The sequence below is a fragment of the Myotis daubentonii genome, chromosome 5, assembly GCF_963259705.1.
Source record: "Myotis daubentonii chromosome 5, mMyoDau2.1, whole genome shotgun sequence".
NCBI classification, from domain to species: Eukaryota; Metazoa; Chordata; class Mammalia; order Chiroptera; family Vespertilionidae; genus Myotis; species Myotis daubentonii.
In genome coordinates, this window is record NC_081844.1 from 3981707 (window position 1) to 4000329 (window position 18623).

The 18623-nt window shown below is 52.1% G+C and overlaps 1 protein-coding gene across 1 annotated transcript in view; it reads right to left on the minus strand.

The window, feature by feature from the left end:
* PRDM5 (PR/SET domain 5) overlaps positions 1-8440 on the minus strand; it is a 109583-nt gene extending 101143 nt beyond the window's left edge. The window contains exon 1 of the mRNA XM_059695587.1: positions 8180-8440. Coding sequence (XP_059551570.1) covers positions 8180-8272 — 93 coding nt within the window. The 5' untranslated portion in view covers positions 8273-8440. The remainder of the gene's footprint in view (positions 1-8179) is intronic.
* Positions 8441-18623: the final 10183 nt, after the last annotated feature.

Here is an 18623-nt window from a genome sequence, read left to right on the forward strand (position 1 = left end):
GGGGAGACGTGGCCTTGGCTTGCAGGACAGGGCGCAGGTATTACAGGAGGCGTGGCCTTGGTTTGCAGGGCAGGGCGCAGGTATTACAGGAGGCGTGGCCTTGGCTTGACGGACAGGGCGCAGGTATTACAGGAGGCGTGGCCTTGGTTTGAAGGACAGGGCGCAGGTATTACAGGAGGCGTGGCCTTGGTTTGAAGGACAGGGCGCAGGTATTACAGGAGGCGTGGCCTTGGCTTGACGGACAGGGCGCAGGTATTACAGGAGGCGTGGCCTTGGTTTGCAGGCCAGGGCGCAGGTATTACAGGAGGCGTGGCCTTGGTTTGAAGGACAGGGTGCAGGTATTACAGGAGGCGTGGCCTTGGTTTTCAGGACAGGGTGCAGGTATTACAGGAGGCGTGGCCTTGGTTTGAAGGACAGGGCGCAGGTATTACAGGAGGCGTGGCCTTGGTTTGCAGGACAGGGTGCAGGTATTACAGGAGGCGTGGCCTTGGTTTGAAGGACAGGGCGCAGGTATTACAGGAGGCGTGGCCTTGGTTTGAAGGACAGGGTGCAGGTATTACAGGAGGCGCGGCCTTGGCTTGAAGGACAGGGCGCAGGTATTACAGGAGGCGTGGCCTTGGTTTGAAGGACAGGGCGCAGGTATTACAGGAGGCGTGGCCTTGGTTTGCAGGCCAGGGTGCAGGTATTACAGGAGGCGTGGCCTTGGCTTGAAGGACAGGGCGCAGGTATTACAGGAGGCGTGGCCTTGGTTTGCAGGCCAGGGCGCAGGTATTACAGGAGGCGTGGCCTTGGTTTGAAGGACAGGGTGCAGGTATTACAGGAGGCGTGGCCTTGGTTTTCAGGACAGGGTGCAGGTATTACAGGAGGCGTGGCCTTGGTTTGAAGGACAGGGCGCAGGTATTACAGGAGGCGTGGCCTTGGTTTGCAGGACAGGGTGCAGGTATTACAGGAGGCGTGGCCTTGGTTTGAAGGACAGGGCGCAGGTATTACAGGAGGCGTGGCCTTGGTTTGAAGGACAGGGTGCAGGTATTACAGGAGGTGCGGCCTTGGCTTGAAGGACAGGGCGCAGGTATTACAGGAGGCGTGGCCTTGGTTTGCAGGACAGGGCGCAGGTATTACAGGAGGCGTGGCCTTGGCTTGACGGACAGGGCGCAGGTATTACAGGAGGCGTGGCCTTGGTTTGAAGGACAGGGTGCAGGTATTACAGGAGGCGTGGCCTTGGTTTGCAGGACAGGGCGCAGGTATTACAGGAGGCGTGGCCTTGGCTTGACGGACAGGGCGCAGGTATTACAGGAGGCGTGGCCTTGGTTTGCAGGACAGGGTGCAGGTATTACAGGAGGCGTGGCCTTGGTTTGAAGGACAGGGCGCAGGTATTACAGGAGGCGTGGCCTTGGCTTGACGGACAGGGCGCAGGCTTTGGAAGAGGCGTGGCCTTGGTTTGAAGGACAGGGTGCAGGTACTGCTGGAGGCCTGGGTGCAGAGGGGCAGCTGTCCGCAGCCAGACCGCGCAGGGCTGCTCTGGCTCCTGTGTCTTCATCTGTAACATGAGATCAGGCACTTGAATTTGCTCCCGAAGGTCTTCTGCGCACCGTGGCTGAGAACACCATCAGCATCTCCTCCTCCTTCTCAGTCCAGACCTGTCTCCCTCTTTACAAGAGGACCGCGCACCCAGGCTCCACTGCGTGAACCCCAGCACTGCCCCCCTCGGCCAGGACCACTCTGAAGATCAGGCGGGACACTCCTGCAGTGGGCAGGCCCTGGTGGGGACATGTGATTGGGACCCGCACGTGGGGACTCACCCCAGCTCTCATGGTAAAGTGTTCCCCGTGGCCTAGGCAAGGTCGCGCTATGCTTGGGAGCTGTGGTAGGATGCTTACCAGCTCCCAGAATATCCACGTCCTTCTCCTGAGAGCCTGGGAGCATGTGGCCTCGCGTGGAAAAGGGACTCTGGGGATGTGATTAGTTAGGGTCCTGAGGCGGGAGGCCACCGAGTGTCTGTGAGGCCCAATCCAATCCCAGGGATCCTCACAGAGGACACAGGTTGGAGGATGTGGGACCCTAGCAAAGGAGAGGGCGGCCTCCAGGAAACTGACAATGGTAAGGGGGGGTGGGCTCTCTTCAGAGGGTGGAGAAGGAATCAGCCTGCCCACCCATTTTACACGTATGTTCTCGGGAACCACAGCACGATAAACTGGGGTTGTGTTAAGCCACTAAGCGTGTCAGACTTTGTGACACGGTAACGGGAAAACAACGCGCGGTGCTGTCAGCATGTTTTGCTCTGAAAACCTGCATCTGCCCGAGAAGGGCCCAGGGTGGCGGGAGACGGGGGCGGGGCAGGGGGGGGGGGGGGGACTCATGGACACAGCAGCCCCCGAGGCAGAAAAGCAGGGGGTGTGAGGGAAGGGAGCGGAGCAGAGGGACCCCAGCTGGGCGGGCCCCGCACCTGGTGCGCACTCAGCGGCTAAGTCCCGGGGCCTCAGCAATGCCCTCTCCTGCCTCCGGTGGAATTAGCCACCAGAAACCTGGGGGGACGGCCCAAAGGGCTTCTATAGACAGGGAGAGAACTGGGTGTCTGAAGTGCTGGGGTCCAACCCCAGCGGGTCCAGGGGTTCCCCAAAGGTGTGGACAGAGTCGGCGAAGAAGGGATGACATGGAGACAGTGTTCAGTTGATCAGCAGCCTAGCCAGGATCTCTAGCCAGGATCTCCAGCCAAGTTCTGGTCTGGATCTCCAGAGAGGTTCTGCTTAGGATCTCCAGCCAGGTTCTGTCCAGGTTCTCCAGGCAGGTCCAGTCACCAGGTTCTAGTCAGGCTCTCCTGCCAATCTCCGCAGTCAGGTTCAGTCCAGGATCCCCTGCCATGCTCTCTCGCCAGGCTCCGCCTCCAGGCTCCGAGGCCAGTCCCTGTCCAGGACCCTCCGGCATGCTCTCGCCAGCGAAGTTCTTCTGTCTCTAGAGAATGCTCTGTGTAGGTTCTGTGCCTAGGCTCTGTCTCTCTTGGTCCTGTCTTCCAAGCCCTGTGTTCTAAGTTCTGTCTCTTTCTGTCTTGTTACATCTGTATTTATACCAGTTGATTCAATCCTATCAATCTCTATTACAAAGGTTAGGGCGTTTCTTATCTCCAGTCCAGGGAGTAAAGATTATGTAGCTTAAGCATGATTGTTTGTAGTGATTAACTACCCGCCTGGCACTTAGTTAAGGAGTTTCATCCCCTCCCTGACTTCAGGGAAAAATTCCTACCTGGGGAAACAACCTTTCTCGGAGAGGTGACCTTGGTTAAAACACACAGCGCTAAGGGGAGCAAACATATTAAGAACCGTATGCTATATATGCCAGGTCCCTTGAAACAGCAAGGATGGACCGGCTCCCGGCACTGAAGATCCGGTAAGGGTTGAAGAATGGAGAACGCACTGGAAAGCAGAGACAAACGTAAAGGTGAACCCAGGACCGTTGCAAACATTTAGACAAGAAGTAATGACTGAGCAAGTGTGTCGTCTGTACATCGAGGGTCGTAACAAGCCTCCAGAGGCTGCTGGGCAGTAAAATGAACAGTCTGTGCAAGGGCATGGCAAGCAGAGAGCCCATACTCCCAACACGTGATTGCATGGGGCAGTTCCAGGTTGCCCGCAATTTCCAAGAATTTCCAACAATTCTCCCTGCAAACCACTCAAGTCCATCCAAACCAATGGAAAGCACAAAAGCCAGGCGGCTCACTGAAATCAGCACCCCTTACTCTGTGTCACGCAGGCAACACTGAATGCGTCACCTGCCAAGCTCTCTGCCTCCATTTCCTCAACTGAGGAAGGAGATAATAATAGTAAAGGCCAAGTGCTCAATAGGGCAGTATTGCCTGGACAGTGTGGCTCAGTGGCTGAGTATCGACTCATGAACCAAGAGGCCACAGGTTTGATTCCCTGTCAGGGCACATGCCTGGGTTGCAGGCTCTATCCCCAGTAGGGGGCGTGCAGAAGGTGGCCAATCAATGTTTCTCTCTAATTGATGTTTCTCTCTATATATCACTCTCCCTTCCTCTCTCTCTAAAATCAGTTTTTTAAATAAATTTAAAAATAAAAAAAAAATAATGAAGGCAGTGTTAATCATAATAATGTGACCCCATGAGATTCGCTCCCCCACAGAGCCTCCAGGAGCCAGCAGCATTTTCTTAAAAAAAAAAAAGTCCTATGGCCTCATCTCACCCAACCTCACAACCCCGTGCCCGTCGCCATACTAGTCGGACCGTATGGGAACTGCTTCCATGTCCCTGCGCAGACAAAGCCTCATGGTGCCGGCAAAATCACCCCCCCCCACACACACACACACACACACACGTGTCCACTGTCTGGTGAGCTTCCCTCTGCTACTTGCGTACTTGTTTCTCTCCCCGCACAGGACAACAAGCGCCTGTGGACCAAGACCTGGTCTCTCTGCTCACCTGCATCCGAGCCTGGCGCAGGCCCGCATGGCTGGCAGGGTCAGAGGGAGGACAACCTGCGCCTGCACCGGCCCCAGAGGGCAGGAGGCCGGCAGTGGCGGATCCCCCGCCTTCAACCTTCCCAGGAAGTCACACTCCGGGAGCTCGAAGCAACCTATGGTTTCCCACTTGCTGGGTTCGAGCATAATGTCAACCACCGCTGTGCACTGACTAAGGACACAGTGGTTCCCCTCCCCTTGGGTTCGCTTTCCTCAGTCTGGGTTACCCGCAGCCAACCAGCCCACATAATGAAATGGAAAATTCCAGAAATAAACAATTCCCCGCTTTAAATCGGGGGCCCTGCTGAGGGGTGTGATGAAATCTCAGGAGTCCTGCTCCATCAGTGAGACGTGCTCATCCCTTTGCCCAATTTTATTAGTAGTCCTTGTTGTTCATCTCCCCCTGTGCTAATGTACCACTGCACTTCATCACAGGTGTGTATGTAGGAAAAGACATAGTATATATAGGGCTCTGTGCTATCCCCGGTTCCACACAGGGCCTTGGACCATGTCCCCCAAAGGTAAGGGGGGGACTACTGCATAAGCCAGCAGGGGGAAAGGGTCATGATATAAAGAAAATGTAACGTGGGGGTGTGTTGCTTAACTTGACTGCGTGTATATTAATGCGTTAGCTTTGCATAACTAGTATTCGTGTCCATCTGCGTAATACTCGGTGACCTGGGTACCTTATCGTCGTCGAAGCACTCAACCGTGCTGCTGCGATGCCACTCGGCACCGGGGCACACGGCGTGGAAAGTGCCCTTCTACCCCTGCCAGCACCAGCACCTTGCAGTGCGCATACTCCCCCCTTGCCCCAATCAAGGGCTCCCCAACAGACTCTCGCCCACGGTTTGTTTCTCCAAGAACAATTCATGGCTTACAGAGGCCCTCCTCGTGCAATTCCCATTATGGCAACAACAGGGAAGGGGAGGGAGCCCTCCTCCTCACTACGTGGATCTGGCCCCTCCACACCCCAAGGAGAGGCAGCAGGCCTGCAAAACAGACCATCACCAAGGCAACACCTGGGACGGAGGGGGAGCCTTGCCTTCGAATTCTCTGCGGGGACCCCACTCTAGGACACGCTGCACAGAAAGGTGGGTGCAGAGCAGGCTTCCGGGGTCCCCTTGGTAAGGGAATCCCAAGTCTCCAGCAAGATCCCCGAACCTCAGACTCTCAGAACAGGGCTGGGTTAGAGTCTCTGAGTGTGAAATCAACAGATGGCTGGACTGCAATCATTTCCTAAAACAGAGGTACCAGTATTCTACGAAACATACTTCTCTAAGTGAGCTATTCCAAAGCCTGGCTAGAGAATATGAAAACTTTAAATTAAGGCCCTTAATTCAACTGCTGGGATAACTCTCCTCTCTGACCCCTGGTGTTATAGCCAGAGGTAGGCCTGCACGTGGGGAACACCTGGGAATGCAGACCCTACATGCAAACAGGGAGAAGATGGGTGGACACGCAGCTGGGGCCTTACCGCTCACCCCAAATCCGATTCCAGCTTCACTTCCCTCCTCAGCCTGCGGAAGGCAAGGCAGAGGGAGCCCACTCCTCGGTCCTCCCCGGCATCACACCCCTGCCTGTGCTCAGCGGCCTCATGATTCAGTAGCTGATGATCGTCATGAATCTATGCCACTCACAGAAGGTCACTTGGATTTACTGCAAACACCTGCACATTCGCCTGAAATGCAGGGGAGCGTTCTAGGTGTGACTGGATGGAGATCTGTTTTACATGCGAAGTTACAGGACCCAGGAAAATTCACTGTGTGGTTAGTCAAATGCAAGGGTCAAATGCAATGACCTGATAATTTGGAAGCTTTTCATGCTATGACCCCAAACAATAAAACATCCAAATAATCAACTACATGGAAAAATAAGCTGGACTTATTAAATATATCAAAATAAAATACACTGACGAGCTAGTTCTTCTTCTTTTTTTTTTTTTTTTTTTTTTTTTTTTTTTTTTTACCAGCTATTTCTTTTGTTGTTGTTGTTAATCCTCTCCGGGAATATTTTTCCATTGATTTTCAGAGAGTGGAAGGGAGAGGGAGGCACAGAGAGAAAGAAACGTTGATGTGTTTGGTTGCCTCCCACACGCCCTGGGGATGGAGCCTGCAAGGGAGGTACACGCCCTTGACCAGGGACCCTTCAGTCCACAGGCAGATGCTCTATCCACTGAGCCAAAGCGGCCAGGGCCAGCTATTTCTAACAACCTAAACAATATTAGGCCAAAAAAAAGGGACTTATGTAATAATTCTAATATCTGTGCAACTTTTTAGTATGTCACTCTTCGTAACATTAAACAAAATAATGTGTGAATATTCACATTTGGGCCTGAGATCTTCAAGAAAAGGCCATTTGGGGATTTTTCTGTCTTGAGAGGAAGGATTAAAGCAGAATTTCAACCTCTGCTTTGAGAGGATGCTGATTTCACATCCATCCGCTTGGTAAAAGCATCTATGCAGCAGCCCTCCCACCCAGGTGAGCCTCTCGCTCCTGGCACCTCTGAGCTGTCCTCAAACTCCCATCTGAGAGTGAACATGGGCTCCTCTGATCCACCCGTGCCCCGAGGCAGCACAGGGCATGTCAGGGACGCCTTTTGAGGGCTGGTCCCCCTCCTTCACCTGAGAGCAGGTGAGAGAGGGGAGATCTCTGCTCTGAGAATGCGTCCTGGTGTCTGCTGCGTCCTGTGGGCCCCTCGATAGCATCCCTTACCCACACAAGCCGGCTCCTGCCCACACCACCATCTTTAAACATATCTGTTAAGGGGGAGGGCTGGGGGTCGAGGGTGGGGTGGGGGTGCTAGGAAGCTGGCAGGGAACCATCTGGAAGGACCCAGAGCTCTGGACTCAGCAGCCATGGGTTTGAAGCTTAACTCGGCACCCGGGCAGGAGGCAGACCCTGCAGTTAACTTCTGCTCCTGCACCTCTCCCTCCGGGATGACCGCTGTTCTCACCGAGCAGCGTGCGGGGCAAGTTTCTCACGTGGGTGGGTACCAGGCACCCTGCACCAAGTACCTGCTCCCTAACCAGGGCCTTGCAGTACCCCGGGGCCCCTCACCCCTGCCTCTGGCTGCCGACTTTACAGAAATCGCTAGGACACAACTGTGCCCAACCCAAAGGTTTGGAATTTTCCAGTCCTCTCCTCCTAGGCCTCCGCTTTCAGCCTCGGCGCCCCCAGGCCGGTCCCCTGGGCACAGGGCGACGCGCTCCCTGCGCACTGGCCTCTGCGCCTTGGCCAGGAGAGACCCGGTCAGGGGGCACCCGGGGCGGAGAGCGCGGCTCCTGCAGTTGGCACCCCCCGCCCCGCCGGAGGCCGAGCGCCCTGGGGGCTGAGCGGGACTCGGCCGCGTGGGCTGCGCGCGGGGCGGGTCCTCCGGGAGGAGGCGAGGAGGGGGCGGGCCGGAGCGCGCGTGGGGCCCCCCGCCCGCGGGCGAGCGAGCGCGGAGACGCGGAGACGCGGTGCGGAGGGGAGGTTGCCCGGACGCTTCCTGCGGGGAGCCAGCCATCCCGCCGCGGGCCGGGCAGTGCGGCCCCCAGGCCGGGCAGCGGGCGTGGCCGGCTCTGACGTGGCGCTGCCGCCGGAGCCGGAGGGCCAGGCCGCCCCGCGGAACCCGGCCTGCGTCCCGGGACCCGGCCCGGCGACCCCGGGGAGGAGCCGGCGCGCTCGGCCCGCGGAGGGCGCGGGGAGGCGGGGCGCGGCGGGCACCCACCTTGGCGACCCTGCGGGCCGTGTAGAGCCCCATCCCGTCCTGCACGCGGGACGACTTCAGGGAGAACCTGTCCGGCACGTACATGCCCAGCATCCTCCCGCCGCGGGGGCGGCGCCGGGAGCTCGGGGTGCGGGCGAGGGGCGCGGCGGGAAGGAGGAAATGGAGCCTTCCTCCCGGAATCCCCGCCTCCCGCCGATTCCAGGATCCCCCGCGGCTCGGCCCCTCCTCGCCGGCGGCCCCGGCCCCGGCCTCCGCGGCGGTGCTGCCTGATGGGGCGGGGCGGGCCGGGGCGCCGCGCGCTGATTGGCCCCAAGGCGGCTCGGACCCGCGCCCGGGCGCGCTGCCCTCTGCCCGGCTGCCCCGGGACTCCGCCCCCGCCCGCACCGCCCGGCGTCTGCCCCTCCGAAAGCCCCAGATCCAGGCGGGGGTTTACTCCCGGGATGCAGAACGCCATGGGCCGCCACAGCCACAGCCCGGCGCCCCCAAACCAGCTCCCCCAGCTCCAGCTCCTGGGCCCGGGAAGCATGGTCCTCCCACAGCCCGGGGATGCGGCTGTTTGCTCCTGCTTGTCTGGGGGTTGGAGTCGTGGGGGGCCGAGGAGTACGTTGTCCAATGTACAGAGGGAAAGAGTGTGCACCCCCTGCAGCCCACCCATTTCAAGCTAATCCCAACTTTACCGCGAACTACTTAAGCGACATCTAAATGGAGGAGAAACTACTTTTTTAAATGGTGCCAATCCCTGGTTAGTTCTTGCACTTCCCAGGGTACACTGTTCCCAGATCACCTGACCTAATGGGTTTTCTTCCCGACCTGCATGGCGACCTGCATGGCGGTGGGGGCCATGGCAGGGAGGCCTGGACAATGCAACCCGCCATCACAGCAGTACAGCCAGCCACAGTCTGGTTTTGGTGTTTTTAGTAAAGTTAGTAGGTATCATAAGACAAGCCAGGAGCTTTCTATTCTTTTGATAATTTTCTATCCGGGGTCTTTTCTTGGAAACCATTGATGTTCCCATAAACAGGGATGTTCCTTATAAACCGTAGGCGAAATCAATGCCCCCACTCTTATAAAACAAAATTCTACTGAATCCATCTTGGAGACCTTGCTGAATTTAACAATCCAGGAATCGGGCAGCATCTCACTGGACAGATGGGACCTCACGGGGACTTGACAAAATGAAAGGCTTTCCTGGGCAGAAGGGAGCTGCGGCAGGTGGGCCACTGCAAGGTGGCTTTCTTCCAGGGAAGAGCAGATGACGTCATAGCGCTGTCAGGCAGATGACGTCATAGCACTGGTCAGAGGAGTCCTGATTCTCTGGTGTCAGTCCAGTTCTGGCAGATCCGGCACTATGGTCTCAGCTGGGTCGCAGGGCTTGGCGTAAGTGACTGCATTGTGGGCCTGTCCTTATGCGTTCACAGCACACACCCTGGAAATTACTCCTTTCTTCGGGACTAAGGAAAGCCTTGGATCACAAATAGTTCCTAATTTCCCAAGTAGAAGAATTTTATTAAAGTTTAGAAAAAGTAGGTTTTGCCCTAACCGGTTTGGCTCAGTGGATAGAGCGTCCACCTGCAGACTGAAGGGTCCTGGGCTTGATTCCTGTCAAGGGCATGTACCTTGGTTGTGGGCACATCCCCAGTAGGGAGTGTGCTGGAGGCAGCTGATTGATGTTTCTCTCTCATCGATGTTTCTAACTCTCTATCCCTCTCCCTTCCTCTCTGTAAAAAAAAATCAATAAAAATATATTTTTTAAAAAAAGAAAGAAAAAGTAGGTTTTTTTGAAGCCTTATGAAGAAAACCAATAATAGCAATATTGGTGGATTTAAAAGAATAGACCAATGACCCTTGGGGTTGGGGGGTGCTCAGGGAGGTTTTGCCAGGGGCGGGAGGAGCACCACCTTCCTCTTCTCAGTTCCGACCTTTTTTGGACCCACCGTTGAAGACATTACCTTTCTGCCAGCGGAAATGAGTGCGTACATAAGCACTATGTCTGTTTGGGGTAAATTTGAAATTAGATGGCTTTGAAACACATCATAACTTTCACTAAATGTTTATTCATTAAAAGTGAATTCTGAGACCAAGCTGAGATGTTCAGACTAGTTGATGGTAAACATAGAATTCGCTGTCATGCCTCAAAGATTCTAGAGACTAAGGAGCTCATCCCCGGACCCTTTACCCCAGCGCTAAACCCCGGCCAGGCCAGGTCCGCTGGGCCAGCTGGAACCAGACCGGAGGGCGGCCCCTGGTATTTCCCCAGGAAGTGTCCTCTGTCAGGGGCTGTCTTTTAGCTCCGGCTCTGACACCCCACCGGCTCCTCAGCCCGATGCCCAGCCATGTCCTTGGGCACAGATGTGGCCACAGCTTTTGATCAGAGAGCAAGGCCTGGTCTGACAGCCCTCGGTCACTGGTGGCCTGGCTTGGCCTGGTTCCCTGTCCCTGTTGGTTGTGGGCTGTGTTTTTGGGAACAAAGTTACCAGCTCGAGAACGCGCATCTTTCTGAATGCGGTCATCTTTACTAATAAGGAAGCGGTAAAAAATAAAAAATACCGTGTTCATAGGTAAGTCTGAGAGTATGCAGCTAAGGACCCTCCCAGATCTCTTATGAATCTGCATCAGGCATTTTGTTACGAAGCAAACGGTCTATCTCATTGAAGCGTGCGATGTTCTTTTTCTCTATTTGGCGGAGTGTTCTGAAGATCTCCTACCTAAAACGCGGAAACCAGCAACAAAAATAATCTCTCTTCCAACACGCAGAAGGGGCACGTGTTTGCCAAACCAAAAGGCACAACAGTGGCCGGAAATTTGATTTTGAAGCCTGGGAGACGGCGGTGCTGCGATGCGTCATCTCTTAGAACTTTAAAAAAGCTCAACAGTGACCTTTCCATATTGTCTTTGAAAAATGGGAAATTAAAAGTCTGCTTTATGTCAAGCGTTTAAATCCAGCCTTAAGAAAATAAGGAAATCAAAATATTGATATTAAATTTTTACCATGCTCCTGATGTATTTATTCTAGAAACTACTGCACTACCCAGACACGCGAGAAATGACCCCAAACACATTTCTCCTTGCTTCCAAGGTTGCTTTTGGCAGGAATGTTCTTATGGATCCGCCTAAAGCAAGCCAAGCTCTAGTGATTGCATTCAAGCTTGTGCTGGTGCAGCCGTGTCTTCTCAGGAAAGACTTGAATTAAAATTCTATATTAATTAATTATTTCACCCCACGGACTGTGCCATTGTGTTGATTGTGTCTCCGTTATTAATGACTCTTTCCATGCCCTGGTAGAACAAAAGCCTGGGAGAAAGAAACACTGTCTTTCGTTTCCTGAGAGTCAGAAGGGTTCTGTAGTGAAAGAATATAAAACCTACTTCCCTGAGCAGAAAAGAAGAAAGATTTATTTGGTGTGACTCACAGGAAGAAAAAAAATCCTTGAAAGTAGAACCCCAAGTTGGTCTTGCGGATTCCACAGCAGCCAGAGCTGCGAGCGAGATGCCTGACACCTGCTCCAGCTGCTGTGTCTCATGACCTCTTGGTTTAAGACAGTGGTTCTCAACCTGTGGGTTGCGACCCCTTTGGGGGTCGCCCAAGACCATCGGAAAACACATATATAATTACATATTGTTTTTGTGATGAATCACTATGCTTTAATTATGTTCAATTTGTAACAATGAAAATACATCCTGCATATCAGATATTTACATGACAATTCATAACAGTAGCAACATTACAGTTATGAAGTAGCAACGAAAATAATTTTATGGTTGGGGGTCACCACAACAGGAGAAACTGTATTGAAGAGTCGCGGCATTAGGAAGGTTGAGAACCACCGGTTTAAGAGGTGACACCAGTGGCTGGGACCAGAACCAGGAGACTCAGAGCTTCCTTTCACTTAGGGAAACGTGGAAGTTGTTGGGACCAGAGTGAGTAATGTTATAAAAAGAGAAGCCGAAGCATAAATCGGGGGTCATCCCACCCCACATGCCCACGCTGACCCTGGAGAGAGTGTGGAGGGTAAGGGTGAGGGTGCAGGAAACTGGAGGGAAGTGAGGGGAGGAAACCAACAAGGATAATGGTTTCCATGTACGGAGCCTCATGTATTCCCGAAACTGGTCAGGGTTCTTTGGATCCATTATCTTAAAGCCCTAATGACCCTCCCATCACAGCCCACAAAGGAAATTTCCCTAGCCCATTTTATACACGAGGAAACAACCTCAGAGAAGTGATGGGTCTTAGGCGGTTTCATACATCCATGACGTGGTGGGGGTACCTCAGACTGAGGACTGGCTGATTGCAGTGTCCCTGATTCTAGGTCCGACTGACAGACGGCTCTCCTCCAGGCTTAGCAGAGCTCCAGGCAGACGGAACTCTCCAGTTCTCTCTCTCTCTCTCTCTCTCTCTCTCTCTCTCTCTCTCTCTCTCTCTCTCTCTTTCCCCATCCCCATTTCTCTCATTAACCAACTTTCCTACAACTTCTCCCTAAAACGTAAAAGACAATATGATTGGCCAAGGTCATGGCCAGATGCTCCAGTTTGGTCCAATCAGCTGTGTCATGTGATCCTTCAAGGCTGTCTCTTCCACCTCCTCTAGCTCCTCGGTGGAGAGGGGCTGTAGATAGGACCTGTCTTTACAGAGGTTTCTCCAAATCTGGCCAATATTGTGTGGCTTGGCCTATGTATAACCACAGCGTAGCTCATCCACACATTTTAATCTACAGAAATAATATTAAAAAGAATCAGTAATTAATCAAAAAAGCAATACCGATGGTCCAATGTTTGCCAAAACCTCACAATTTATTTTACTAGTTTCTCTTTTCCCTTATTAAAATAAAATGGTGACTGCAGAGCTCCACTAGTATTTGTTTTAAAAAGTCACCTTCGTAACACACCCCTTTCAAATGAGTAAGGAAGAATCTTAGTTTAGTGATCATTTCCTATAAACTCTGAAGCTATGTAGAGAGTAAAAATTATTATTATTATTATTACTATTATAGCAATGTCTTACAAATTATTTAGCACATAAACAAGGACCAATTATGTCCATAGAAGATGTTATTTCGAATAAATATGACATGGAGTGTTGATGTCGTATGACCCCCAATAAAAAGGGCACTTGCACAATGACGTCACTCTCCATTGAACTGGGGTCTCCCTAAGGCTTCCTCTCTATCAGCCGTTTCTCTCTTCTTACGTCTGGCACTTCGAAGTTTCACGTAGTATTTCCTTATCAGATAGAGAAGCTTCTAACTCCGTCCTATTCTGCTGAGTGTGCAATCAGCAAAGTAACATCATCAGATTAATTTTAGAATTTGTCTCGGTTTTTCCCATTGTCAGCAAGTACTGTATTAACATATTTTTACATATGAATGAAGAATGCTCTTTTTCACTTGGCCACTTGGTGAGTCCAAGAACATTCTGTGCGCGAACATGGGTTTCCTCTGTTTTAAAGTCTTTGCAATGAGGTAGCAGTATACGCAGGCCACTTGGTTCTAACACACCAACACTTCCTGTCACTGCAGTAGGCCTGTAGGCCTTAAGTGTGTATATCCAAACCTAACCTGTGAACCGTAGCATTTGAATCACATACGTGACCCAAATAAGAAGTGGTGAGTTACGCTGAAAGGGACTGACTGTGCGCCTGCTGGTAACTTCAGTCCATTGTGACAGACTAGTCAGCGCACGGAAAACCAAAGTGGGAGGCTGTGGCTGTGTGACAGGTGATTCTCGGGGGAAAAGGTACTGAAAAAAATTAACTTCTCAAATATGACAGAAATAGCAGACTCTGTGCTGGCCTGGGTCGGGGGGTCCCTCCGCAGCTCGCAGTCCCACCAGCCGGCCTTGGCTTGCGGCCCTCTTCCAGGAGGTCGGTTCCTGTGAGTCTCTCTTCAGCGAAGGCCACTGGGCAGCTTGAAGAAAACGTCGGCATCATATGATGCTGGTTCCTCGCGTCGTCAATGCTGAACTTTCTGCAGAAGTTTACCATAAAGAGCCTAGACCAGCCCTGGCCGGTTTTGCTCAGTGGATAGAGCATCGGCCTACGGACTGAAGGTCCCAGGTTCAATTCCGGTCAAGGGCATGTACCTTGGTTGTGGGCACATCCCAGGTAGGGGGTGTGCAGGAGGCAGCTGATTGACATTTCTCTCTCATTGATGTTTCTAACTCTCCATCTCTCTCCCGTCCTCTCTGTAAATAATCAATAAAATATATTTTTAAAAAGAACCTTAGATCAGCCCTGGCTGGTTTGTCTCAGTGGATAGAGCTCGTGCCTCAGTCGCAGTCTCCTGGCCCTGGTCGAGGGCATGCAGGAGGCAACCAATCGATGTGTCTCTCACATCAGTGTTTCTCTCTGTCTCTCCCTCCCTTCCACTCTCTCTAAAAATCAATAGAAAAAATATCCTCAGGTGAGGATAAAAAAAAAAAAGAACCTTAGACCAGAAGGAAGCAAAAGACTTTTATAAAAAGCACACACAGAGACCATGCCAGAGTCTGTGCTGAATTACACAGGCTACCCACAAAAAACTTCTGGAAACCTCTTTCTCCAGGCACCACTGCCAGAACAGCCACTCCCGTTCCTGCCGGGGAAGCTCCATCATCAGTGCTCCCTGGCCGCTGTCAGAGGAAGGAGGAGGCATGAGACAGCCGGGATCTGGGAGGCCTGGAGCCTGGCCTTGGATCCACAGATCTGAGAGGTATTCGCCTGAGAGCTTAGGAAGGGCAACGCTCCGTGTGTGTGTGTGTGTGTGTGTGTGTGTGTGTGTGTGTGTGTATTGGGGATCATAATGCCCACCTGGCAGGGCCCAGGCACAGAACAGTTTCCAGGAAACGAAGGGATTGTTGCTCTGTCAGGGGCCGGACTGTTTCACAGCCACACTTCCCTGCTCCTGCAGCACCATGGCTTCTGCCGTCACCATGCAGAAGCGAGTCTGTGAGCTTGTGCCGTGGCCCGAGGCTCCCGCAGTCCTTCCTGCCAGGCATGCGTTGGAACACCTGCCCGGTGCTGATGGGAGACGGGGACGCTGCCACAGAGACCGTGGGTCCTGACAGCGCCGGCGAGAGCTGAGCAGCTGGTGTGGGCTCCCTGTCACCTGTGTCTCCCACGGGAGGGAACACAACCACAGCACTCAAGTGGCACTAACATGTCTTGTCCCAGTGCAGCCCATGGCGAGACTTGTAATTTATTAAAGACTTTGTAGGGAGTTCTTCCATTTTTAACTCAAAGAAGTATGTGGTGTCCACTTAAAAAAATAAGCCTTTACGGCCATCAATCTTTAAGGCCTTATATAGCTGCCCGGCCAGCGTGGCTCAGTGGTGGAGCATCGACCTCTGAACCAGGAGGTCACAGTTCGATTCCCAGTCAGGGCACATGCACGATTTGTGGGTTCGATCCCCAGTGTGGGGCATGCAGGAGGCAGCTGATCAATGATTGTCCCTCATCATTTCTATCTCTCTCTCCCCCTCTCCCTTCTTCTCTGTAATGAAGAAAAAAAAAATATATATATATATATATATATATATATATATATATCATATATCCGTGCAGCAAGTACGCAGAGAACTCGCAATGATGTGTCCAGCGCAGGGAATTAGCTTGGAAGCAGAGTGGGTTTGTGGGGAAAGGCCTTCTGTCCCTGGGGAAATTGTTCACTGTAGAGAGTGGCTGTAAGGTCAAGCTTCAGGCTGACCTGTGGCAGGGCCACAAACAAGTCCCAGCCTGGAGGGCAGAGCTCTCCTAGCATAATGAAGCCCGACCTTGTAGCCCTCCCTAATTCCTTCCGAAGTAGCTAATGGGCTGTGGGAGGTGCAGCAAGTGTTGCCAGAACAGGAACATTTGTATACGTGTTAATCTACCCTTGTTTTAATCAGACTATAAAATAACGCATCGGCTCGCAGGCTGGGTCTTTTGTGTCCTCATCCAGGCAGGGGAGATCCACCGAGCCCCAGCTGTATTCTCTTGTCTGTCTTTTCTTCAATCCTTCACCACCCCTCCTCAAGTTCACCCTTGGCTGTGCTGGCGCGGCACAGTTCACCAATAGGAAGGGGACACAGACACAAGCAGGCACATCAGTGACCGAACGGCAGCCTCACAGACACCCGGAGCCTCTGCTACGTGTCAGCTCGAACACCCGCATGAACACTGTGTCAGCCAAGGGCATGGGGAAGGCGAGGCAGGGCGGCAAGGTGCGGGAAGGCCAGCTGTGAGGACACAGGAGACCTGACCAACACGGGAGATGCGCATGTTCCTTACACATAAGGTCAGCACGGGAGGCAGGGACAAGCATGGGAACCCAACGCGGAGAGGATAAGTAGTAAATCGGACACATGGCCAATTGGTATGAGGCATAAACTGAAGATTTTCTCATGAGAGGATGGGCACCATTGTCTTGAACAAATCCTTCATTAGGTACAAAAAAAAATCCCCCAAAATAAATTCCATGTCAGCCGCAGAACCGATGACCTCCACCTGCGTTTCACCATCAAAAGCCTGGTGCCCGGAGGGAACATTGCCCTCCAGGCATCCCCTTGCCGAGCTCTGTCTGCCGAGGGCTGCATCGGGCCTGGGTACACACACTCCATTGCGCTAATATTTAGAAAAGATCTCCAGAGTCAACGCCGAAGAAAGAGAAGTGCTTGAGATCTTCGTAATAGTTTTCACACAATGAGAATGTAGAAATGAAAATAACCTGAGTTCATCTTAAAACTATTTGGTTCATTTATTTTGGATTCCCGGGCCCCGTATTTCACACACATTCGCCTCTATTTCTGTCCCCTTTTCCTGCCGGTCTCCTGCCGCTCGGTGTTATTATACACCATAAAAATATTTTACTCATGCAAGTGCAATGCTTTTAACTTTCCAGCTCAGTGGGGGGAGTGTGGAGGTGTTTAATTCTCCGGTTTTACATTTTTTCGTGGGAAATGGAAGTCAAAATCTGAAAAGTAGCAACTGGCAGTACAACATTATTTTTCTTCTTTTCCCAGTATGTCTAAATGGCATCATGTTCAAATACTTCATTACAGAGGACCCCAGCCAATTTAAATGTCCAATTTCTCAATAAACATCAATCAGGAAAAGTCAATCTCTTTGCAAAGGCAATTCCAATTTTTGCCCTCAGACAGTTTAACCACATTTCCACTCCCTTCAGTGGGAGTTATGCAAAGTACATCTGAGGGAGAAAATTTAGCCCGTGAAATTTAAAATTACTGCAGGGTAAGTAAAATATTCCTTACACTTCTGACTACATAGCAGCTGTAGAACTTTCAAAAGGAAGACATTAAAACCCCATCACATAGCAAAATTCAATTAAAAGGAAGTTGCTAATTTAACTGCCTTTGAAGAGCTTTAACTTGTTTTTAAAGAACACATCTAATAAAGAGTGCTTTATTCATTCAAAAATATTTATTCATACTAACATCACTTTTTTCAAAGAAGAAATGTTTCCTAGCCCCCTAACACTCCCTCCAACACCGGGCCAAATGTGGAATCTGAAAAGCTACAGTGCCTGTATTCAGAAGCATTTTGACTTGCCTAATATATTTAGTTGCAATCAGATGATTTCTACGACTGGTTCTAAGAAGAATAGAGACAAATAGTAAATAACTAAATGAAAGAAGTAAAAGAAAAACTGGCTTTAATTATTTTTTTCCCTGAACTCATGAGCCCAAAGTTTGTTTTAGGCCTTTACTCACACAACTGCATTCTGCCCAATCACTTTGGTTTTCCAACTCCAGAAGCACTTCTGCCAAAACCTGCCTCCCTCCCTCCCAGATGGCTGAGATAGAGATTTCTGTCATTCTGGTCTTGCTCCATCCCGTATCACTGGCGCTACCCAGAGTTTAGACCCTCAAAGCCCCACTGACTATTACAATTTCCCTCTCTCTCTCTCTCTCTCCATATATATATATATACACACACTAGAGGCCCAGTGCACAAAATTCATGCACGTGAATTTCCCTAGGCCTGGCTGGCAATCAGGGCCAATCAGGGCCTTCCGGCTGCCGGCATAGGCCTTCCTTCTGGCTGCTGGCCAGGGACTTCCTTCATTCAATGCCACCCCCTGGTGGTGAGCACACATCATAGCAAGCAGTTGAACTCCCCGTCGGTCAAACTCCTGAGGGGACAATTTGCATATTAGCCATTTATTATATAGGAAGCCTAAGTGACCTTTACAACGGAATGACCGGAATGACCAGAACAACTGGTCACTATGACGCGCACTGACCACCAAGGGGCAGATGCTCAACACAGGACACCCCAATTGCCCAATCATGGCCAGGCCCCCGGGCTGGGACAGGGAACTGAGGGTGGGTGGCGGCAGGCGTGGCCCCTTTTCCAGGGGAGCCAAAGGCCGGCTCTCTCTTTGGGCCCTCAGCCAACCTCCTGGGTCCCTCCCCCTGTCCTTTCCCCCCTCTGGCAGGCCCCCATCGCCCAATTGGGGCCAGGCCCAGGCCTGAGA